The sequence below is a fragment of the Pangasianodon hypophthalmus genome, chromosome 21 (assembly GCF_027358585.1).
Source record: "Pangasianodon hypophthalmus isolate fPanHyp1 chromosome 21, fPanHyp1.pri, whole genome shotgun sequence".
In the NCBI taxonomy this organism is placed as follows: domain Eukaryota; kingdom Metazoa; phylum Chordata; class Actinopteri; order Siluriformes; family Pangasiidae; genus Pangasianodon; species Pangasianodon hypophthalmus.
In genome coordinates this window covers 21232378-21257377 of record NC_069730.1, presented here as the reverse complement: position 1 = coordinate 21257377, position 25000 = coordinate 21232378, and the positions used below count along the sequence as shown (strand labels likewise).

The 25000-nt window shown below is 40.8% G+C and overlaps 2 protein-coding genes across 3 annotated transcripts in view; one reads left to right on the top strand and one right to left on the bottom strand.

Annotated features, from left to right (window-relative positions):
- Positions 1-7259, bottom strand: part of gpr184 (G protein-coupled receptor 184) — an 8904-nt gene extending 1645 nt beyond the window's left edge. The window contains exons 1-2 of one of the 2 annotated variants that reach the window (XM_053227595.1): positions 6930-7259; positions 1-351 (exon numbers count right to left, since the gene is read on the bottom strand). The exon at positions 1-351 is cut by the window's left edge and continues 1645 nt beyond it. In XM_053227595.1, coding sequence (XP_053083570.1) covers positions 1-351; positions 6930-6974 — 396 coding nt within the window. In that variant the 5' untranslated portion in view covers positions 6975-7259. The remainder of the gene's footprint in view (positions 352-6929) is intronic. The other variant, XM_053227596.1, reaches the window with a different exon arrangement.
- Positions 7260-15002: 7743 nt separating this feature from the next.
- LOC128317160 (alpha-actinin-4-like) overlaps positions 15003-25000 on the top strand; it is a gene marked incomplete at its 3' end in the record, with an annotated part of 37497 nt that continues 27499 nt past the window's right edge. The window contains exon 1 of the mRNA XM_053227763.1: positions 15003-15299. Coding sequence (XP_053083738.1) covers positions 15174-15299 — 126 coding nt within the window. The remainder of the gene's footprint in view (positions 15300-25000) is intronic.

Below are 25000 nucleotides of genomic sequence, written 5' to 3'. Positions count from 1 at the left end.
GTCGATGGAGATGCAGCACAGCAGGTAGATGCTGATGTACATGTTGGAGTAATAAACAAACCCAGCTAGCTTGCACAGGTTGAGGCCGAGCTTCCACTGGTGGTCATTGTAGTAGTAAATGATCCACAGTGGCATGGTGAGGATGTAGAGGACGTCTGAGATGGACAGACTGAGCAGGTAGACGCCCAGAACGTTCTTCTTGCGGATCTGCTGGATGATGGGCCACGCCGTGAGCAGGTTAATCACCAAGCCCAGCACCAGTGCAGTGATGTAGATGCCCATTAGCAAGTCGCTAATCGGACTGATCTCAATGTTCACGCACTGCGTCTGATTTACAGATCCATTCATCTGCTGAAAAAATACCAGTCAGTTAGCTGAATTTCAAAGACATCATTTATCATCCAAAACTGTTTCAGTCTTTAACCTTAAAGATTAACACTGAGCTGAAAATTCCAACCATCAGTATTTATTCTCTTACTTCCTTATTTGTTTTTTGTCATTCCATTAACTCTTAAACTCTTAACTCTTTAAATATAAACTCTTTAGTTGATTTAACTCATTAGTACTGTAAATGTTTAAACCTGTAAACTTGTAGAATTAATTTTCTTCAGTCAAAGTTTATTGCTCTTAATTTTTTATCGTTAGGTGATAAGATGGTGTTTGGTGGATTAGTTGAATTGCAGTTTATAGAGATAATAAATTACACATCAGCAGCAGAGAGACAGGAAGTGAGTGTGTTTAATGAGGACGTTCAAATATCAGCGTGAACGACACAAGCAGACTGAGACCCTGAGGACCAGGAGGAGCTACAGAAAAACTCCACGAGCTAGAACTGTACTAACACACATGATTTCTAAAAAAAAGAAAAAAAAAAGCTTAGAAAAGCAAATTATTGCAAATGATTATTACAGATTTTTAAATAATAATTATTAGAAATAAGCCGGAAAATGAGAAACACATCAGCAGAGAGATGAGAGAATCACTGAATCACAGAAACAGGCAAATAAGAAGTAACAAGAATGGACAGATGGAGTGTGAGAAAGACAGATGTTTACAGTTCTCTCACAGTAACGGTAATGACACGTATTAATAGCGCAGTAACGGTAATGACACGTATTAATAGCGCAGTAACGGTAATGACACGTATTAATAGCGCAGTAACGGTAATGACGTATTAATAGCGCAGTAACGGTAATGACACGTATTAATAGCGCAGTAACGGTAATGACACGTATTAATAGCGCAGTAACGGTAATGACGTATTAATAGCGCAGTAACGGTAATGACGTATTAATAGCGCAGTAACGGTAATGACACGTATTAATAGCGCAGTAACGGTAATGACGTATTAATAGCGCAGTAACGGTAATGACGTATTAATAGCGCAGTAACGGTAATGACACGTATTAATAGCGCAGTAACGGTAATGACACGTATTAATAGCGCAGTAACGGTAATGACGTATTAATAGCGCAGTAACGGTAATGACGTATTAATAGCGCAGTAACGGTAATGACACGTATTAATAGCGCAGTAACGGTAATGACACGTATTAATAGCGCAGTAACGGTAATGACGTATTAATAGCGCAGTAACGGTAATGACGTATTAATAGCGCAGTAACGGTAATGACACGTATTAATAGCGCAGTAACGGTAATGACGTATTAATAGCGCAGTAACGGTAATGACGTATTAATAGCGCAGTAACGGTAATGACACGTATTAATAGCGCAGTAACGGTAATGACACGTATTAATAGCGCAGTAACGGTAATGACGTATTAATAGCGCAGTAACGGTAATGACACGTATTAATAGCGCAGTAACGGTAATGACACGTATTAATAGCGCAGTAACAGTAATGACACGTATTAATAGCGCAGTAACGGTAATGACGTATTAATAGCGCAGTAACGGTAATGACACGTATTAATAGCGCAGTAACGGTAATGACACGTATTAATAGCGCAGTAACGGTAATGACACGTATTAATAGCGCAGTAACGGTAATGACACGTATTAATAGCGCAGTAACGGTAATGACGTATTAATAGCGCAGTAACGGTAATGACGTATTAATAGCGCAGTAACGGTAATGACGTATTAATAGCGCAGTAACGGTAATGACACGTATTAATAGCGCAGTAACGGTAATGACGTATTAATAGCGCAGTAACGGTAATGACACGTATTAATAGCGCAGTAACGGTAATGACACGTATTAATAGCGCAGTAACGGTAATGACGTATTAATAGCGCAGTAACGGTAATGACGTATTAATAGCGCAGTAACGGTAAGGAAGATTAGAGTGGGCAGCGTTCTCGTCTCAAAGCTCCAGGGTTCTGGTTTGATCCTGAGCTCGGATTGTGTCTGTGTGGAGTTTCACGTTCTCCTCGTGTCTGTGTGGAGTTTCACGTTCTCCTCGTGTCTGTGTGGAGTTTCACATGTTCTCCTCGTGTCTGTGTGGAGTTTCACATGTTCTCCTCGTGTCTGTGTGGAGTCCTCTGGGTTCTCTGGTTTCACTCCAACAATCACATCCTGATAGTTTGATTGTTTCAGATAAATTGCCTCTAGTTGTGAATGAGTGTGTGAATGGACCCTTGCTTCCGATTCATTGTGTATTCCCGCCTCACGCCCTGTGCGTGTGTGTGTGTGTGTGCGTGTGCATGTGTGCGTGTATGTGTGCGTGTGTGTGTGTGTGTGTGTGCGTGTATGTGTGCGTGTGTGTGTGTGTGTGTGTGTGTGTGTGTGTGGAGCTGATCTGGGATCAGATTACCAGCTTCACAGACAAGGCTGATCATAAACAGGATGTTGTTCTGATGTGTGTGTTTATAAAGATTTGAAGTATTTTAAATTATTAATCAGTTGTCCAGGAACAGTGGAGCGTCGACGAGAAGGAAAGGAAGTTCTCCACTGCAAGGGCCGTGTATCTGTGTAAGTTTAGAATCAGTGATAATAAAATCAACAACAACAACACAGGATGTAGTCAGTGTTATGACCCGATTTTGCAAAACTACAGCATGAGGTCAAAATTTATCAGCATCCAGTGCAGACACACGATTACATGATGAACCAACGTGGAGGTGGAGTTAGAGGAAATGTTAGAGCTGATGTTAGTGCTGATGTTAGAGATGTTAGAGGAGATATTAGAGCTGATGTTAGAGATGTTAGAGGAGATATTAGAGCTGATGTTAGAGATGTTAGAGGAGATATTAGAGCTGATGCTAGAGGAGATGTTAGAGATGTTAGACGAGATATTAGAGCTGATGTTAGAGGAGATATTAGAGCTGATGTTAGAGATCTTAAAGGAGATATTAGAGCTGATGTTAGAGATCTTAAAGGAGATATTAGAGCTGATGTTAGAGATCTTAGATGAGATATTAGAGCTGATGTTAGAGGAGATGTTAGAGCTGATGTTAGAGATCTTAGATGAGATATTAGAGCTGATGTTAGAGATCTTAGATGAGATATTAGAGCTGATGTTAGAGGAGATGTTAGAGCTGATGTTAGAGATCTTAGATGAGATATTAGAACTGATGTTAGAGGAGATGTTAGAGCTGATGTTAGAGATCTTAGAGGAGATATTAGAACTGATGTTAATTCAATTCAATTTTATTTGTATAGCGCTTTTAACAATGGACATTGTCACAAAGCAGCTTTACAGAAATATGTTAGAGGAGATATTAGAGCTGATGTTAGAGATGTTAGACGAGATATTAGAGCTGATGTGGACATTTAGAAATGAAGACTTCTGTTTCAGCTTTGGCCCCATTAAAACAAACAAACAAACAAACAGACAAACAAGGGTTTATTGATTGTTATTGTATTGTTTTTTTTCTTAAAACAGCTGCTCATATTCTCTCTCTCTCTCTCTCACACACACACACACACACACACACACACAGGGCGGGGAACCATGGTGACTGTGTGATTTACATGTGGATTAATCCCATGTTCCATTTTGTCTCTTGATAGAAATGAAACAGTACGAGTGTAAATAAAGACTGGAACATTACTCTGAAGCTGTAACCCGCTCTCCTCTCTTTCCCCAGTGTGTGTTGCTGTAATACAGATTTGAGGCTGAGATGCAGCTTTAGGACCATTACAGAAAATCGATGGGAACCTTCAGGGAATTCTGCCATGCTGGAGATAAAATACCGAGCCGCTCTGCAAACACAAACCAGCACACAGCCGAGGGATGATGGACTCGCGATCAGTCTGGCTCTAAGTGCTTTCTGTCTTAGTGTGTGTGTGTGTGTGTGTGTGTGTGCGCATCAGGGGGATGTGGTGTATGACAGGGCTGAACTGGAGAAGCTTAATGACATTACTGACTCTGCAGAGCTTAAAACATTTGAACATGATGGAGAGTGGACACGGGGATGAAGACAGGAACAGAAGCTCCATCACTTCCTGTCTGATCAGATCACTACCACTGAGTTACAAAACATCAGGAATTCTTCATCATTTTTATTATTATTATTATTATTATTATTATTATTGTGTGTATGATGAAGTCAGTAGTAAAATATCGTTGATTCTTTTTTCTCTGCCTACTCAGTGCTCTAACTCTGATAATAGATTTATAGTAAAGAACAATTTATCCTGTTGCCATAGTAACCAATCTGTAATATGATATAATTAGTATTTTGGGAAATGTACTCTGTTTATGAATTAGCTCAACAGATAGCATTGTAGCGTATTCAGTAACCTACAATGATGCTTTAGCAGTGGGGGCGTGGCTGAGTGCGGGGGACAGAGAGAACGATTAGTGAGTGATTTTCTACACCTGTGTGTGTGTGTGTGTGTGTGTGTGTGTGTGTGTGTGTTAACAGGGTTAATGTGAATACATTGCTGGTTTCAGACAGACATTAGGTCTGAGCTGAACAGAAGTTGACTTTGAGCCAACAGAACATGGGATACCATAACAACCACCTAGCTACCACCTGGAATTCCATAGCAACACCCTAGCAACCAACAATAACAACTGCCTAGTAACACCTTTCAAATACCTGGAATACCAAAGCAGCACCCTAGCAACACATTAGAAACACCAACAACTTGGTTAAGCTTTTCTAGTTAAAGTTGTGCTTCTGGATTCACACACACACACACACACACACACACTCACCCCCACTCACACACACTGATCTATTAACGTCCTAGTGTGAAAGAAGGAACTGTGTCTGAGTGAGAAGCACGTCGATGAAATTCAGAGATGAATAACAGTATATTCGCTGAGGTCATACAGAAATGTGTCACCAGTGAAAGAGATGAACTTTGGGCTTTGAGGTGTTCAGTGTGGTTCTCTGTGGTTCTACCACATTGTTACACTTATAAAAGTCATTCTGCAAGTGATGGATGTTTTCTGATTTATTAATAATAGTATCAGACTGTGTGTGTGTGTGTGTGTGTGTGTGTGTGTGAGCGTATATGTGTGGAGCAAACTCCAGAGCACCGAGAAACACATTTCTAAGATTCTAAGAAAGATCATGTTGTGTTTGTGGTTTATGTTGATGTTGTAGATTAACTGCTGGAATTTTTTTCGCGATGTGTTTCAGCGCGTCCTCACTTCTCCAACATCATTTCCTGTGTAATGTTTCTGACCCTGAAGTGAAACTGGGGGGATTTTGGGCTTCTCTAGAGCACACACCCAGTCTCAGATTTTTGTAATAACAGCATGGTGAGGTTGAAGATAGCAGTAGAACTGATTGATATAAACACTAGTTAAACAGACTTGTGAATTTTTTTATCTGCTTGATGTCTCAGATAGCTTAAAGATAAAACATTAAAGGCTTTGGTTTTATATAAGATTCTCATTTTAACTGTTGTGAATTCTATAACAGTCTGTGATATCGCGTGTGTCCGTGTCAGATTATACAATAAATATCCTCTAACGATAGACTTGAGATTAAAGAAACACGATTATGTTCTTCTCACATCATCAATCAGCGTGATCCTGAAATCAGCTCATGCAGAAAACACACTCACAGAAACGCACACATTCTACACAGTGAGCGATGGATCTGCATCTTGCTCAGTAAACCCAAACACACGGGTCTAAAGTAAAGATATCAATAATAACCAATCTCTGAACCACAATTGTTCTTTATCATCTTGGTCATCCTCCTGATCAGGCGTGAGTGAAAAGTGAGTGTCTCATGAATATTCAGTAAGGTGTTATAGGCTGTACCAATCATTAAATGATGAATAATATATATTTATGTATCTTAGCCAGTGATGTTGCTCTGTTTAGTCCTATGTAAATACAATCACAAAAATATATATATATCTCTCCTTTCTCTTCTCTTTTCCGTAACTACTTCTTTCTAGAACATCTTCAGATTCTCTGTCTAATGTTTGCTGTAAGCTTCTTTTCTGCCTTGGAATAAACTCTGGAGAGTTTGGAGAGTTTTTTCTGTCTAGTAGTACTTTCATTTCTCCATCTCCGCTGCTGTATCTGTGGCTGTCTCTGAGACTGAGGTCCTCCAGTTGGTTTTAGACAGCGGCAGTCGAATAGCTTTCAGAGATTTTAATTGCAAATTTCTCACATTGATGGAAGTCAACATTATAATCACACCACATCACAAATGTCTGCTTTTTATCTGTGAATAAAGATGGGCTGAAAATCGTGCAGTGTAAAGCTGACTAATTGTAACAACAGATTGTTATAGAGATATAAATAGTAAAGAGGAATAAACTGTGAATGTAAAACACCACTGAGTGCCGAATTAAATACACAGTGATTCAGTTCAGTCACAGCATTAGACAGAATTAAATTTGTAAAATGAGTCTTAATGTTCATCTCTCTCTCTTTCTCTCTCACTCACACACACACACACAAACACACACACACTGAAATATCTGATCTGAGATATTAAATTCACTACACAGGCCTGTATTAGGGGTGAGTAAAGTGAAACATCTGACCTGTGTATGTGCATCAGGACGAGACGTCACCTTCACTGGCTCCATCTCACACTCGTCCTGTCCTGTCGCAGCTCACTGTCTGTGTTCCAGCCCGGTCCAGTTCAGAAGGAGAACTACAGCATTGCTGATCGTCCAGCTTCACACACACACACACACACACACACAGAGTCTCAGGCTCCTGAGTAACAGTAGATGAAGTGAACTTCCTTCCTCCTCCCTTTAGAGTGAAATGTGATGAAGTCAAAGAATGAGAGAAAAAGAAACACAGACAGTGGCATCACAGCACATGCAGCCTCCAAACGGAAAAAACACACACACACACACACACACACACACCTCCAGCGCTGCTGCTGCGTATAACACATCTGCAGGGTCTGACCACAATGCGTGTGTTCATTAGACTGTGTTAGTGTGTGTGTGTGTGTGTGTGTGTGTGTGTGTTACTGCTTGAGTGTATATCTGTTAAAGTGGTTAAACTGAAAAAACATCCAAACAAGCAGCAAAACCTGAGACGGAATATTCCATTAAACCTCTTCCACAGCGTACAGGGGAAATTACTTAGAAATTAAGGGGATTATTAAAATTTAAATATTAGCTGGAATTCCTTTTTAGAGTTTATGAAATGAATTATTAAAATGCATTATTAATAAATTAATTTTGTGGCTGTGTAAAAGTAGAAGGTGTCCCTAAGATGATGATTTTGTATACAGTATGCTATAAATAATATAACCTAGAATCAATAATGAGAGCTACACAAATTCCAAAACAACAGGAAAACAAGCAATAAGCATACACACATCTGGAACAGAGTTAAATATAGTTTAGCTAATAATCAGTGGAAATGACGGCTGTTTTATTCAGGGCTTAGTTTCAGACGTTCAGAAAAGGAAGGAACAGAACCTCAACACTTATGCTAAGGTTAGCATTTCTGCTGCTGTTAGCGTTAGAGTCATCTCATTAGTTTGAATTTGTTTTTCTTGCTGCAGTTTCAGTTATGGACAAGGTGTAAAATCCTGTATATGAAATATAACATTTTAAATATTTGCTGTATAACATAACGTTAAATAAACTCGATGTTTGAGATCACGCTCGCTGCGATAAGCGTCTGATGCAGAAGAAAAACCAAAATCCACACGAATAGTTACAGAGCTAAAATACTGAATAATTGAACAGCCTAATGAATGACATAATTAAACAATCTCCCGGATAAATGCACGGTTTAATTAAAATAATTAACCTGTGTGTTTCACTAGTGTGTGACTCGGACCTGACATCAGACACGTTACACACCAGCGCAGAGGAAACATCTGTCACAACACATCCATGTCTACCTGAGCATGCTCACCTGTAAAGGCCTTCAGTCTGACTTCAGATCAGATCAGACTGACTGACTGTGAGGCAGCGCTGGCTCGTGATTATACACATTAATGACGACTAGCCTCAGACTAAATGAAGTAGAGAGGCTATCACTCTTGATTTCCGCTATAGGCCAGTGTTCTTCAACCAGGGGTCTGTGGGATTGTTTCTGAAAATATTTTATAATACATTTTATTTGTGTATGTTGTATTTTTATTAAATATTTCAAAATAAACTTTAAATACATCTTTTGGACCCATTAAATTTCAGAAAAGCTGCAAACTTACTGTTATTTAAATGAACCTATACACTTAGTCATGCGCTTTAACAGCTCTGTGGTGATCTGTGTTCACCGTGTCGTTTCTGTCGCAAGCGTTATTTGCATTTTGTCCAACATTGATGGGTTAAAAATAAACAAATGATAATTCAGAGTGATAATCAAATGAAGTGTAATGTTAGCAATAAAATGTGTGAACATTTTACTGTTCGTCTCCGGCTGAAAAACTTCAGATTCGGGTTTAACGATGATGGAAATATGAAATGTGTATGTCAGTGTGTAATGTGAGAAGTTAATGTCAACGTACACAAACGTGGCTGTGAATGTTAAAGCAATGCGAGTAGCAGGCACACTGTAAACGCTAATGCTGTGAAGTGATCCTGACTAAACATTGCTTAAAATGTTGCGTTTTGTACACGTAAATCAAAAATCTAACTTCATTTAACTTATTTACCTACAAATTACATAAACTTAAGATTTTAAGTGTTATGAACTCAAAGTCATGATTTATTAAATAGCTCACTCTGTTCTTTCTTTGATGTGAGTTCCGCCTGGCAACAAGAGAACTAACACTCTGATTGGTAGATAACTGCAGGAGGCGGTCCTCTTCCTCTGGTCTGTTGCTGGTGTTGGTGTAGTGAAGTTCTGGAGTTCATCATGAGTGAGAGAGACGACTCCATGTGCGTTTACAAAGAAACGTGTTAATATTTAGTAAAAAGTGTCACTGCCACGGCCCGGGTTCGATTCACGGTCAGTAAACTATAAAATACGCTCCATGAGCACCAAGTTAAGTGAATTTAATTACACAGGTTTTGGGAGAAACCATTACTCTTAAAAGGGAACGAGTTTACTCAGTCATTTGAGTACAGTCAACTTGTTTCAGTGAGTGGTTTATGAAAACATGCACTGAAGACTACTTATATATATATATATATATATATATATATAAAATTATACACTCTAGTTATATATTAATATACTGTGTAGAATATGCTAATGGTTCACGGCTAAAAGACGGTTGAGAAACACTGCTATAGGTGAGTGTCTAGTGAATATTTAGAGTAACCCTGTAATCAGTTGAGAGTTAACGTCGTCACCCAGCGTACAGTCGAGCAGCTCGCTCTGACCGGGTTGAGACGCACCTTTGTTCCACTGGGTTTGAGGTAAAATAATTAACCAGAGTTTACAACTATCACAACATTCAGCAAAACCTCAACTACATCTCAAAAACCATACAAAAGCCCTGAAATCTCAGAAAAGAGGACAATGGAAAGGGGAGACATTTTTCTCAGCCTTTGAGAGATGTACCAAACATGACAAAGAGAAGCTTTGCGTCCAAACGAAGAGCGTTCTGTCCAATAAACATCTCCATGTTTATTCTGTGCAAAAACACACGCATCAGAGCTCCTGCTCACTCCCAGCGAAGCCGAGCGTCCGGGCGTGGCTCAAAATAACGTGTTAAAAGGCTGTAACCAGTGAGCGTTAATCTTTCGTCCCATTAAAACACTGTGTACATGAACGTGTAATAAACAGCCAGAGACACACAGGCTTCACTGGGTGTGTATCTGCTGCACTGTTCACTGAAACAGTTTGTGTTTAATGAAGGAATCGCAGTGAGGCATTTGATCATCTGATTCACTAACACTGAAATCCACCAAGCTTTATGAAAAATATAGACACTTTGGTAAACATTTCATTGCTGCGTTTTAATGAAACTTAAGGGGAAGCTGGTTTAAGTGGTGTGCATGTGTACAGTAAATCTGATATAAAGCTGAAACACCTGCTCATATGGGCACGTGGAAAATTAAATCCACCTCAGTTTCTGTGAATAACACTGATTCATCATGAGTAAAGTATATTTAAGGATGGAAAAGACTGTAAACATCCCCTTATACCACACTGTTAACATCCCATAATACCACACTGTTAACATCCCATAATACCACACTGTTAACATCCCATAATACTACACACACACACACACACACACACACACACACACCATATGCAGATTCTGAGTCAGCCTTTAGTTTGAAGATGATCAGTGAGACAGACAGACTGTGAGACAGACAGAGCGTGAGACGGCTGTGTGTGAGACAGACAGAGTGTGAGACGGGTGTGTGTGAGACAGACAGAGTGTGAGACGGCTGTGTGTGAGACAGACAGAGTGTGAGACGGGTGTGTGTGAGACAGACAGAGTGTGAGACGGGTGTGTGTGAGACAGATAGAGTGTGAGACGGGTGTGTGTGAGACAGATAGAGTGTGAGACGGCTGTGTGTGAGACAGACAGAGTGTGAGACGGGTGTGTGTGAGACAGATAGAGTGTGAGACAGCTGTGTGTGAGACAGACAGAGTGTGAGACGGCTGTGTGTGAGACAGACAGAGTGTGAGACGGGTGTGTGTGAGACAGACAGAGTGTGAGACGGGTGTGTGTGAGACAGATAGAGTGTGAGACGGCTGTGTGTGAGACAGTGTGAGACGGTTGTGTGTTGCGGGGTGTTTGTGTAGGTGATGAGCGCCTCCTAGTGCTCACACTGTGTTACTGCCTCACACTCAGCCTCAGTGACGTACTGCAGAACTTTTTTTCCACACTCAGGGCTGGAAAGTACCGAACTACGTGTACTCTCCTTCCACTGCTGGAGTACACGGTTCTCTGGAACAGTACGTCTTTAAGTATAATTAAATCCCAGTACTTTCCTTTAACCTGAGTTTTTAAAAAATAAAAATGTTGAGCTTAACTACACTGATTTTTATTACAGTTACAGAGTTAAAAAAAAGAATCATTAATTTAACCTCAATACACAATATGTGAATTTTTAATAATTCAATTTTGAGAGCCGATCAGAATAAAGCAGTTTCCTGATGAAAGTCTGCATTTCAGGCGTTAATGTTTAATCAGCAGCAGTAACGTCTGAGACAGTGAAGACAGGAGAGCGTTCCTGACCCAGCTTATCAGCTTTCTTCAGTTTTAAATGCTCCAGCGTGATAATGATCTGCAGATGATGCGAGCTGAAACCTGTGGAGATATCGGCCCTACATCCAACCTGCGGAAACGTACAGGTGAGCCGTTAGCTAGCTGAGTGAGCTAGACTAGCTAGCCAGAGCTGTTGATGTAACGTGTAAGGGGCAACTTCATTCATGCCAGTGTGAAGACGTTGGACTGCTGATCAGAAGGTCATCAGTTCAAATCCCAGCACCACCAAGCTGCCACTGTTGGGCGCTTGAGCAAGGCCCTTAACCCTCACCTGCTCTGATGTATAAAAGAGATAAATGTAAGTTGCTAGCATGCTACTGAAACCCACAGTAAAAATTGTTCAGGAATGATTTGAGGAACATGACGAAGAGTTCAAGGTGTTGACTTGCCTCCAAATTCCACAGATCTCAATCTCGTTACCTATCGCACCTTACAGGACTTAAAGGATCTGCTGCTAACGTCTTGGTGCCAGAAACCGCAGCACACCTTCAGAGGTCTTGTGGAGTCCATGCCTCGACGCGTCACAGCTGTTTTAGCGGCACAAGGGCAACTACACAATATTAGTATTTATGTATGTACATAAATAATTGTACAATATTTGTACATAATTGTTCAAAAATGCCTTACTCAGATGTGGTAAGTCGACTTGGTTTTATGTTCCTTAGCTTAATATAATATATAATAATATAATATTTTAACTTCACTTACTAATGATCTCATTGTTTTGATCCTGATTCTGATCATTGTTCTCTGTCTGATAGCTGGATAGACGATTAAAGAAATCTGTCTGTAGTCTGTGGCAGTGAGGAAACTCTACAAAACTGGTGTAATATATACGTGTGTGTGTGTGTGTGTGTGTGTGTGTGTGCACTGAACTGTACTCTGTAAGACTCTGTAATACTCTGGTTTTACCAACAGGAGGCGACACAGCTCATCTCTCTCTCCCTCTCTCTCTCTCTCCCTCTCTCTCTCTCACACACACACACACACACACACACTCTCCTCTCCCACAGTTACTGTAAGTTTATAAATGTGATGTGTGTAGTAATGATGGAGGGAATAATTCAGCCTGCAGCCTGCGTTTATTTATAGTTATCATTTATACAGAGATTTTCTCTCGTACTCGTCTCATACGCTGCAGATTCTCACGTCGCAATCTGTTCTCAGTTCACTCAGCATCACGTCACCCTTTGTGCTGTATTTATTTTACTCTAGTTCAGTTCACTGCTCTTTTGGCTTGAAGAAACAGAATTCAGCTCAGAGAAATAGGGTTAGGGTTTTTTTTTTAAAGAGAGATTTCATTAATTGCAGTTAAATGTATATATAAAGAAAAACGTTGTATTCATTAGATTACAGCCCGGCTATAATACATGTTTTATTCAATTCAATTTTATTTGTACTGAGCTTTTAACAATGGACATTGTCACAAAGCAGCTTTACAGAAATATATAAATTCAAATTAAATTAAACCAAAGTAAATTGTAAATATGTGAATTTATCCCTAATGAGAAGCCAGAGGTGACGGTGGTGAGGAAAAACTCCCTGAGACGATATGAGGAAGGAACCTTGAGAGGAACCAGACTCAAAAGAGAACTCATGTTCATCTGGGTAACTCCAGATAGTGCGATTATAAATCATTCCCTTCTATAACTGTGTGCTACATGCACAAATAGTGCAGTTGTGCAACCAGGGAATTCATCACAGTTCTCACATGAAGTTTTGGTTTGTTGAATCTGTCCACTGATGGAATCCTGAGTCTAAAACTGTTCACGGCAACCGCAGCCCCAAAGCCACTACAGTAAACTGTCCATATGAGATCCCCAAATCTCCACGGTCCCCAAGTGGCACCATCACCAGCAATAAAATAAAGGAGAAATTAATCACATAAACCACGAATGCTTATGACAATAAATTACTGCTCAGTAGATTAGACTGTATAATACACTGACAATATGTTTAAAAATATTTTGCAATATGCATATTGTTTCTTTTACTGCTGCACGTGATGAAACAGAAAGGCCATCCCGAGTTATTCTGTAATCAGAAAGCTTACTTCTAGCTGCATGTGGTCCTAGTACAAGTACTTCTGTCTTGTCAGAATTAAGTAAGAGAAAGTTAATAAGCATCCAGTTTCTAATGTCTTTTACACATTCCTCAACTTTATTAAGCTGGTGTCTGTCATCTGGCTTTGCTGAAACATACAACTGTGTGTCATCAGCGTAACAGTGGAAGCTAATACCATGTTTATGAATAATTTTGCCCAGAGGTAGCACATATAAAGAAAAGAGCAGTGGGCCTAAAACAGAGCCTTGTGGAACACCAAACTTTACCTTAGTATGAGAAGAGAAGTCACCATTTACGTTTACAAACTGATAACGATCAGTCAGATAAGACCTGAGCCAGGAAAGGGCCGTTCCCTTAATGCCTACTACATTTGATTGTTTCTGTTTTATATATAATAATATATGCAGTACATGCATCTGCTATATAAACCATAACAGTGCAATTTATGAATAATTAATCATGATTATAATTTATTCTGAAACAATACGCATATTACAAAATATTTTTAAACATATTGTCAGTGTATTATACAGTAATGTCTACTGAGCAGTAATTTATTGCCAAAAGCACTCGTGGTTTATGTGATTCATTTCTCCTTTATATTATTGATTACTGAAAATAAAAGCTGAGAGCCAGCATTATGGATGTTGTCTGAAAAGTGGTCTATTACATTACATTACTTTCTTTACTGACACACACACACACACACACACACACACACATTCTCTGTAACGATTTTTAACTGACTCAATAATACAGAAATCATAAAATAAACATCCAAAGCAAAATTTGTATTAAAAAATATTAGGGTTGCTAAGACTTTCGCACAGTACTGTATGTATATTTGGTTTTGCTGTAATGGATATTTTAAGTATCTAATTTTTAATGAATAAATATTCATGAATACCAGAAATGCCTTAAAATCAGCAAAACACATGATTATAATATTACCGCACTTCCTAATTCACATATATGATTATCTAATGATTATAACTGGGCAACATGTCCTGAGAGATACACTTCATGAAATCTAAAATAATCCTGTATTATATTATTTTATTTTATAAGAAATATTGTTAAATTAATTTAATAACACTTACTCCTGCTTGTAAGAGTTTAAGGGATAAGAGGAACGATTTTCTCCTCAACTGCAATAAATGTACAAAAGTCCATTTATTGCAGTTGAGGAGAAAATCGTTCTTCTTATCCCTTAATGTTTCAGAATCACACAGTAATGTTGGCTTTATTATCGCTGTATTATTAATGTTATGCAGATTAATACTGAATATGCATAACCCTGTGACTCCGCCCAGTCCCCCCCCCCCCCCCGTGGCTCCTCCCTCCTCATTGTAATATTCATAAGTGTTTAAGCCCCGCCCCCTACAGCGCTGCGCTCCTACTCCATTTTCCTGGGCCGGAGCGGACGCACTCTGAGCGGGACTTCAGCCAGGCAGCGCGGATCCGCACAGCTTCCACAGAATTACTAAATATAGCCCGTTTTCCTTTATTTTTCTTTTCCAGTTTCGTACAGAAATAACGAGTTCTCAGTTCTTTTTTTTTTTTTTTTGCTGAGATGGTAGATTATCACGCAGCGAATAATCCAGCGCAGCTCTCCGGGCAGCAGAGCTACATGGAGCAGGAGAACGACTGGGACCGAGACATGCTGCTCGACCCGGCCTGGGAGAAGCAGCAGAGGAAGGTGAGCGGAAACCGGGAGCAGGGCTTTGGGAAACGGCGGGGATCGGGGTTTGGCCTGTGCGGCTCAGGATCACGCGTTACACCAGCGTTAAACTACTGCAGGATTTTTAAAGATAGTTGTTTTATTTAAACAGATTTAAATATTCAGCGTGTTTAAGCTGATTTTATGTGTAAGGTTGTGTGAGAGCCTTTTTTTTTCTTGGTGTGTCGTAAGCTAACAGGCTAGCAGGAAAAGTTGTGCAAAACAGGCCGTTTGTGGTTGTGTTTCTTTCCTGGTTTAACTCGGGTTAGTGCTTTAAAGCGGGTTAACCGGTTTAGTGTGGGACTGTGTGACGTTAATGTTAGACTTTTGTGGAAATGTGATTTTGTGGATGTAAAGCTGCATCTGTTCCGCTGCTTTATTCCCTCTGAGCGGAGAGAATGTGGCTTTATAGCGACTCTGTTATAAGCGCTTATGAAGTGAAGTTGGGATTGTGTTATAAAGTGAAGTTGGGTTTGTGTTATAAAGTGAAGTTGGGGTTTGTGTTATAAAGTGAAGTTGGGGTTTGTGTTATAAAGTGAAGTTGGGGTTGTGTTATAAAGTGAAGTTGGGATTGTGTTATGAAATGAAGTTGGGGATTGTGTTATAAAGTGAAGTTGGGATTGTGTTATAAAGTGAAGTTGGGTTTGTGTTATGAAGTGAAGTTGGGTTTGTGTTATGAAGTGAAGTTGGGGATTGTGTTATGAAATGAAGTTGGGGATTGTGTTATAAAGTGAAGTTGGGATTGTGTTATAAAGTGAAGTTGGGATTGTGTTATAAAGTGAAGTTGGGATTGTGTTATGAAGTGAAGTTGGGGATTGTGTTATGAAATGAAGTTGGGGATTGTGTTATAAAGTGAAGTTGGGATTGTGTTATAAAGTGAAGTTGGGTTTGTGTTATAAAGTGAAGTTGGGTTTGTGTTATAAAGTGAAGTTGGGATTGTGTTATGAAATGAAGTTGGGGATTGTGTTATAAAGTGAAGTTGGGATTGTGTTATAAAGTGAAGTTGGGTTTGTGTTATAAAGTGAAGTTGGGATTGTGTTATAAAGTGAAGTTGGGTTTGTGTTATAAAGTGAAGTTGGGTTTGTGTTATGAAGTGAAGTTGGGATTGTGTTATGAAGTGAAGTTGGGGTTTGTGTTATAAAGTGAAGTTGGGATTGTGTTATACAGTGAAGTTGGGGTTTGTGTTATGAAGTGAAGTTGGGGATTGTGTTATAAAGTGAAGTTGGGATTGTGTTATGAAGTGAAGTTGGGGTTTGTGTTATAAAGTGAAGTTGGGTTTGTGTTATGAAGTGAAGTTGGGATTGTGTTATACAGTGAAGTTGGGATTGTGTTATAAAGTGAAGTTGGGGATTGTGTTATGAAGTGAAGTTGGGGTTTGTGTTATGAAGTGAAGTTGGGTTTGTGTTATGAAGTGAAGTTGGGATTGTGTTATAAAGTGAAGTTGGGTTTGTGTTATGAAGTGAAGTTGGGTTTGTGTTATAAAGTGAAGTTGGGTTTGTGTTATAAAGTGAAGTTGGGATTGTGTTATAAAGTGAAGTTGGGATTGTGTTATGAAGTGAAGTTGGGGTTTGTGTTATAAAGTGAAGTTGGGTTTGTGTTATGAAGTGAAGTTGGGGTTTGTGTTATAAAGTGAAGTTGGGATTGTGTTATAAAGTGAAGTTGGGGATTGTGTTATGAAGTGAAGTTGGGGTTTGTGTTATGAAGTGAAGTTGGGTTTGTGTTATGAAGTGAAGTTGGGATTGTGTTATAAAGTGAAGTTGGGTTTGTGTTATAAAGTGAAGTTGGGGTTTGTGTTATAAAGTGAAGTTGGGATTGTGTTATAAAGTGAAGTTGGGATTGTGTTATGAAGTGAAGTTGGGATTGTGTTATGAAGTGAAGTTGGGGTTTGTGTTATGAAGTGAAGTTGGGTTTGTGTTATGAAGTGAAGTTGGGATTGTGTTATAAAGTGAAGTTGGGTTTGTGTTATAAAGTGAAGTTGGGGATTGTGTTATAAAGTGAAGTTGGGGTTTGTGTTATAAAGTGAAGTTGGGTTTGTGTTATAAAGTGAAGTTGGGTTTGTGTTATAAAGTGAAGTTGGGGATTGTGTTATAAAGTGAAGTTGGGATTGTGTTATAAAGTGAAGTTGGGATTGTGTTATAAAGTGAAGTTGGGGTTTGTGTTATAAAGTGAAGTTGGGATTGTGTTATAAAGTGAAGTTGGGTTTGTGTTATAAAGTGAAGTTGGGGTTTGTGTTATAAAGTGAAGTTGGGATTGTGTTATAAAGTGAAGTTGGGTTTGTGTTATAAAGTGAAGTTGGGGATTGTGTTATAAAGTGAAGTTGGGGTTTGTGTTATAAAGTGAAGTTGGGTTTGTGTTATAAAGTGAAGTTGGGTTTGTGTTATAAAGTGAAGTTGGGGATTGTGTTATAAAGTGAAGTTGGGATTGTGTTATAAAGTGAAGTTGGGATTGTGTTATGAAGTGAAGTTGGGGTTTGTGTTATAAAGTGAAGTTGGGGATTGTGTTATAAAGTGAAGTTGGGATTGTGTTATGAAGTGAAGTTGGGTTTGTGTTATAAAGTGAAGTTGGGGATTGTGTTATAAAGTGAAGTTGGGGATTGTGTTATGAAGTGAAGTTGGGGATTGTGTTATGAAGTGAAGTTGGGGATTGTGTTATAAAGTGAAGTTGGGGTTTGTGTTATGAAGTGAAGTTGGGTTTGTGTTATGAAGTGAAGTTGGGGATTGTGTTATAAAGTGAAGTTGGGTTTGTGTTATGAAGTGAAGTTGGGTTTGTGTTATGAAGTGAAGTTGGGGATTGTGTTATAAAGTGAAGTTGGGGATTGTGTTATAAAGTGAAGTTGGGGATTGTGTTATAAAGTGAAGTTGGGGATTGTGTTATAAAGTGAAGTTGGGATTGTGTTATAAAGTGAAGTTGGGGATTGTGTTATGAAGTGAAGTTGGGATTGTGTTATGAAGTGAAGTTGGGTTTGTGTTATAAAGTGAAGTTGGGGTTTGTGTTATAAAGTGAAGTTGGGGTTTGTGTTATAAAGTGAAGTTGGGGTTTGTGTTATAAAGTGAAGTTGGGGTTTGTGTTATAAAGTGAAGTTGGGGTTTGTGTTATGAAGTGAAGTTGGGGTTTGTGTTATGAAGTGAAGTTGGGATTGTGTTATGAAGTGAAGTTGGGATTGTGTTATAAAGTGAAGTTGGGGATTGTGTTATAAAGTGAAGTTGGGGATTGTGTTATAAAGTGAAGTTGGGGATTGTGTTATAAAGTGAAGTTGGGATTGTGTTATGAAGTGAAGTTGGGATTGTGTTATGAAGTGAAGTTGGGATTGTGTTATGAAGTGAAGTTGGGATTGTGTTATGAAGTGAAGTTGGGATTGTGTTATGAAGTGAAGTTGGGATTGTGTTATGAAGTGAAGTTGGGGTTTGTGTTATACAGTGAAGTTGGGGTTTGTGTTATAAAGTGAAGTTGGGGTTTGTGTTATAAAGTGAAGTTGGGATTGTGTTATAAAGTGAAGTTGGGATTGTGTTATAAAGTGAAGTTGGGATTGTGTTATGAAGTGAAGTTGGGGTTTGTGTTATGAAGTGAAGTTGGGATTGTGTTATAAAGTGAAGTTGGGTTTGTGTTATAAAGTGAAGTTGGGGTTTGTGTTATAAAGTGAAGTTGGGGTTTGTGTTATAAAGTGAAGTTGGGGTTTGTGTTATAAAGTGAAGTTGGGGTTTGTGTTATAAAGTGAAGTTGGGGTTTGTGTTATGAAGTGAAGTTGGGGTTTGTGTTATGAAGTGAAGTTGGGATTGTGTTATGAAGTGAAGTTGGGATTGTGTTATAAAGTGAAGTTGGGGATTGTGTTATAAAGTGAAGTTGGGGATTGTGTTATAAAGTGAAGTTGGGGATTGTGTTATAAAGTGAAGTTGGGATTGTGTTATGAAGTGAAGTTGGGATTGTGTTATGAAGTGAAGTTGGGATTGTGTTATGAAGTGAAGTTGGGATTGTGTTATGAAGTGAAGTTGGGATTGTGTTATGAAGTGAAGTTGGGGTTTGTGTTATACAGTGAAGTTGGGGTTTGTGTTATAAAGTGAAGTTGGGGTTTGTGTTATAAAGTGAAGTTGGGATTGTGTTATAAAGTGAAGTTGGGGATTGTGTTATGAAGTGAAGTTGGGATTGTGTTATGAAGTGAAGTTGGGGTTTGTGTTATGAAGTGAAGTTGGGGTTTGTGTTATGAAGTGAAGTTGGGATTGTGTTATAAAGTGAAGTTGGGGATTGTGTTATGAAGTGAAGTTGGGGATTGTGTTATAAAGTGAAGTTGGGATTGTGTTATAAAGTGAAGTTGGGATTGTGTTATGAAGTGAAGTTGGGGATTGTGTTATGAAGTGAAGTTGGGTTTGTGTTATGAAGTGAAGTTGGGTTTGTGTTATAAAGTGAAGTTGGGGATTGTGTTATGAAGTGAAGTTGGGGATTGTGTTATGAAGTGAAGTTGGGGATTGTGTTATGAAGTGAAGTTGGGGTTTGTGTTATGAAGTGAAGTTGGGGTTTGTGTTATGAAGTGAAGTTGGGATTGTGTTATGAAGTGAAGTTGGGGTTTGTGTTATGAAGTGAAGTTGGGTTTGTGTTATGAAGTGAAGTTGGGGTTTGTGTTATGAAGTGAAGTTGGGATTGTGTTATGAAGTGAAGTTGGGGTTTGTGTTATGAAGTGAAGTTGGGTTTGTGTTATGAAGTGAAGTTGGGGTTTGTGTTATAAAGTGAAGTTGGGGTTTGTGTTATACAGTGAAGTTGGGATTGTGTTATGAAGTGAAGTTGGGATTGTGTTATGAAGTGAAGTTGGGGTTTGTGTTATGAAGTGAAGTTGGGATTGTGTTATGAAGTGAAGTTGGGTTTGTGTTATGAAGTGAAGTTGGGGATTGTGTTATAAAGTGAAGTTGGGGTTTGTGTTATACAGTGAAGTTGGGATTGTGTTATGAAGTGAAGTTGGGATTGTGTTATAAAGTGAAGTTGGGGATTGTGTTATGAAGTGAAGTTGGGGTTTGTGTTATGAAGTGAAGTTGAGGTTTGTGTTATGAAGTGAAGTTGGGTTTGTGTTATGAAGTGAAGTTTGGGTTTGTGTTATGAAGTGAAGTTGGGGTTTGTGTTATGAAGTGAAGTTGGGGTTTGTGTTATGAAGTGAAGTTGGGATTGTGTTATGAAGTGAAGTTGGGGTTTGTGTTATGAAGTGAAGTTGGGTTTGTGTTATGAAGTGAAGTTGGGGTTTGTGTTATAAAGTGAAGTTGGGGTTTGTGTTATACAGTGAAGTTGGGATTGTGTTATGAAGTGAAGTTGGGATTGTGTTATGAAGTGAAGTTGGGGTTTGTGTTATGAAGTGAAGTTGGGATTGTGTTATGAAGTGAAGTTGGGTTTGTGTTATGAAGTGAAGTTGGGGATTGTGTTATAAAGTGAAGTTGGGGTTTGTGTTATACAGTGAAGTTGGGATTGTGTTATGAAGTGAAGTTGGGATTGTGTTATAAAGTGAAGTTGGGGTTTGTGTTATACAGTGAAGTTGGGGATTGTGTTATAAAGTGAAGTTGGGATTGTGTTATAAAGTGAAGTTGGGGTTTGTGTTATGAAGTGAAGTTGGGATTGTGTTATAAAGTGAAGTTGGGATTGTGTTATGAAGTGAAGTTGGGATTGTGTTATAAAGTGAAGTTGGGATTGTGTTATAAAGTGAAGTTGGGATTGTGTTATAAAGTGAAGTTGGGGTTTGTGTTATACAGTGAAGTTGGGATTGTGTTATGAAGTGAAGTTGGGGATTGTGTTATAAAGTGAAGTTGGGGTTTGTGTTATACAGTGAAGTTGGGTTTGTGTTATGAAGTGAAGTTGGGGATTGTGTTATAAAGTGAAGTTGGGGTTTGTGTTATACAGTGAAGTTGGGGATTGTGTTATAAAGTGAAGTTGGGATTGTGTTATAAAGTGAAGTTGGGGTTTGTGTTATGAAGTGAAGTTGGGATTGTGTTATAAAGTGAAGTTGGGATTGTGTTATGAAGTGAAGTTGGGATTGTGTTATGAAGTGAAGTTGGGATTGTGTTATAAAGTGAAGTTGGGTTTATAAGCAGCAGGATTGTGTGTGTTATTAACAGTTTTAGTGAAATATTCAGTAAACAGTGAGGTTAACCCACCTGTGTTTATTTTCAACTAACTAATAACAGAATCAGTTTATTATTAATTTAAATGAAAGATGTTATTTGCTGGTTATTGGGTTATTAGCGGTGTCTCGGTTTCACTCTGTAATATCGCGATTCGGTATCGACTCAACTGTTCAGACTCACATTCCTGAGTGTCGTGTTTCAGGAAAACAGTGAAGTGTCAGTTCTTTACTCCTCAGAAACTCTAAACTAATCCCGGAAGTGTGTGTGTGTGCGTGTGTGTGTGTGTGTGTGTGGGTTTATTCACTGACCGCAAATCCTCAGAATTGTTTTCACGCTTTAGCGCAGGCCGTTAGCCAGTAAGCTAATGTTAGCCAGTAAGCTAACGTTATCCTGTGCGCGGAGGTGGCTGAGGAGCGACATGGTTTAAATTCCTCCAGCCGGCGCGGCCGCATGCCGAACATTCACCTACAAAATGGCCGGGTTTAGTGTGTGACCCCGCGCGCGCCGCACAGCGCTCACATTCCTGTCAGAGCCGCGCGCGCATCAGAGCAGCAGGAAGTCAATCATTAACAGCGAAACGCCACTCGGGCGGCCTGCCATCTGATTGGTCCAAACGCTCAGAGCGGTGTGACGTGATTGGTCCAGAGTCTGTTCTACACACGGAGACGGGGCGGAGCTTTAATCCATTACTGCACCCTGAACACCCTATTCACAATAACTCAGGGGAGTGTGTGTGTGTTGCTCAGGGCAGTGTGTGTGTGTGTTGCTCAGGGAAGTGTGTGTGTGTGTGTGTGTGTGTGTGTGTGTGTGTGTGTTGCTCAGGGGAGTGTGTGTGTGACTGTGACTCTGAGTGTGTGTTGCTGTGCGCACATGAGTGTGTGTTGCTCAGGGGAGTGTGTGTGTGTGTGTGTGTTGCTCAGGGGAGTGTGTGTGTGTTGCTCAGGGCAGAGTGTGTGTGTGTGTGTGTGTGTGTGTGTTGCTCAGGGCAGTGTGTGTGTGTGTGTGTGTGTGTTGCTCAGGGGAGTGTGTGTGTTGCTCAGGGGAGTGTGTGTGTTGCTCAGGGCAGTGTGTGTGTGTGTGTGTGTTGCTCAGGGGAGTGTGTGTGTGTGTGTGTTGCTCAGGGGAGTGTGTGTGTGTGTGTGTTGCTCAGGGGAGTGTGTGTGTGTTGCTCAGGGCAGTGTGTGTGTGTGCATGAGTGTGTGTGTGATTGTAGAGATTTGTCATGTAGCTGCTGGTTAAATCTGAATGTGTGTAGAGGATGTCGGAGTTTCGAGAGCTGTGTGTGAAACCGCTCGGTGTGGAGATGAGCGTCGGCGTCGCTGAGTGTGAGAATGAAGCTGAGGCTGTGAGCTGAGCGAGACGTTTACACCTGACAGCAGCTCACCTTTACCTGCAGTGTAACACCTCTACATCAGCACAGCACTGATCCCAGGCACACACACACTCACACATTCAGCACAGCAGCAGCCATGTTTATTATTGTTCATGAGGAGGGTGATGGTGGTGATGGTGGAGATGGTGGAGATGATGATGGTGATGATGGTGGTGATGATGATGAAGATGGTGGAGATGATGATGATGAAGATGGTGGAGATGAGCTGGGTGTCACTGCTCTCTTCGCTGTAGTTGGGAAAATAAACTGCACTGCAGGATGCAGCAGAAGAGTTTATACTGAGTCCTCCATCATGATGGTGTGTGTGGTATTAACTATGTGTGCGCGCGAGTGTGTGTGTGTGTGTGTGTGTGTGTGTGTGTGGTATTAACTGTGTGTGTGTGCGCGTGAGTGTGTGTGTGTGTGTGTGTGTACCACACGCTGATATTGGGCAGGGTTCAGTATGAGTAGTATGTATAGAATGTCATTCTTCTCAATCTTTTCTACAGCTGTGTGTTTTTCTCCCTTTCAGCTTCTCGTGATGTGATCTGGTTTCAGTTGTCTGTGTGTGTGTCTGCGTGCGTGTGTGTGTGTGTGTGTGTGTCTGCGTGCGTGTGTGTGTGTGTCTGCGTGCGTGTGTGTGTGTGTCTGCGTGCGTGTGTGTGTGTGTCTGCGTGCGTGTGTGTGTGTGTCTGCGTGCGTGTGTGTGTGTGTGTGTGTGTGTCTGCGTGCGTGTGTGTGTGTGTCTGCGTGCGTGTGTGTGTGTGTCTGCGTGCGTGTGTGTGTGTCTGCGTGCGTGTGTGTGTGTCTGCGTGCGTGTGTGTGTGTCTGCGTGCGTGTGTGTGTGTCTGCGTGTGTGTGTGTGTCTGCGTGTGTGTGTGTGTCTGCGTGTGTGTGTGTGTGTCTGCGTGCGTGTCTGCGTGTGTCTGCGTGTGTCTGCGTGTGTCTGCGTGCGTGTGTCTGCGTGTGTGTGTGTGTCTGCGTGTGTCTGCGTGTGTCTGCGTGCGTGTGTCTGCGTGTGTCTGCGTGTCTGCGTGCGTGCGTGTGTGTGTGTCTGCGTGCGTGCGTGTGTGTGTGTCTGCGTGCGTGCGTGTGTGTGTGTCTGCGTGCGTGTGTGAGATTTGGTGAACCCGAACAGATGAATTGAGAGGCTGTGTCCCAAACCTCTGTCACACGCAATAATAATAACTTGCACACTGTTTAGTGCAGTTGTGTGTGGTTTGTGATACAGCCGCTCATCCCATAATCACCACTGTAGGACTGAAGTGTAATAAACCCCTTTGTGTGTGTGTGTGTGTGTGTTTGTGTGTTTGTGTGTGTGTGTGTGTGTGTGTGTGTGTAGCCGTGGTGGTGTGTGTGTGTGTGTGCGCGCGCGCAAGCTCAGACGCGTCGTGTTATGTAGAGTCGCGTTTGCTGAAAGTAGTTCTGAGAACTCCTCACACCCCTAAAACAAGTTGTGTAAGGTTTAGTGTGTGAAATGGTCTGCAGTTAGACAGGTGTGTGTGTGTGTGTGTGTGTGTGTGTGTGTGTGTGTGTGTGTGTGTGGTGCAGCCGTGGTGATGTGTGTGCGTGTGCGTGCGTGCGTGTGTGTCTGCGTGCGTGTGTGTGTGCAGCCGTGGTGATGTGTGCGTGCGTGTGTGCGTGCGTGCGTGTGTGTGCAGCCGTGGTGATGTGTGTGCGTGTGCGTGCGTGTGTCTGCGTGCGTGCGTGTGCGTGCGTGTGTGTGTGTGTCTGCGTGCGTGTGTGTGTGTGCGTGTGCAGCCGTGGTGATGTGCGTGTGCGTGTGTGCGTGTGTGTGCGTGTGTGCAGCCGTGGTGATGTGTGTGTGTGTGCGTGTGTGCGCGTGTGCGTGCAGCCGTGGTGATGTGTGTGTGTGTGTGCGCGTGTGCGCGCGTGCGTGCGCGTGCGTGCGTGCGCGTGCGTGTGTGTGCGCGTGTGCGTGTGCGCGTGTGCGTGTGTGCGTGTGTGTGTTATAGTGATACTGTGTGACAGGTTTGAGTTCTGCATTAGACTGACTCCATCAGAGAGAGACAGACCAACTACACACACACACACACACACACACACACTCTGAAGTGATGGACAGACAGATGTGAGTGTTACGTATGTGTTGCTACTGTAGTGTTGTGATGGTGTGTGTGTGTGTTGTAGTGCTGATGTCAGGCTGGTTTCCCACGGTGCTTTGCATCCGGTGATAAACAAACCGCGAGGAA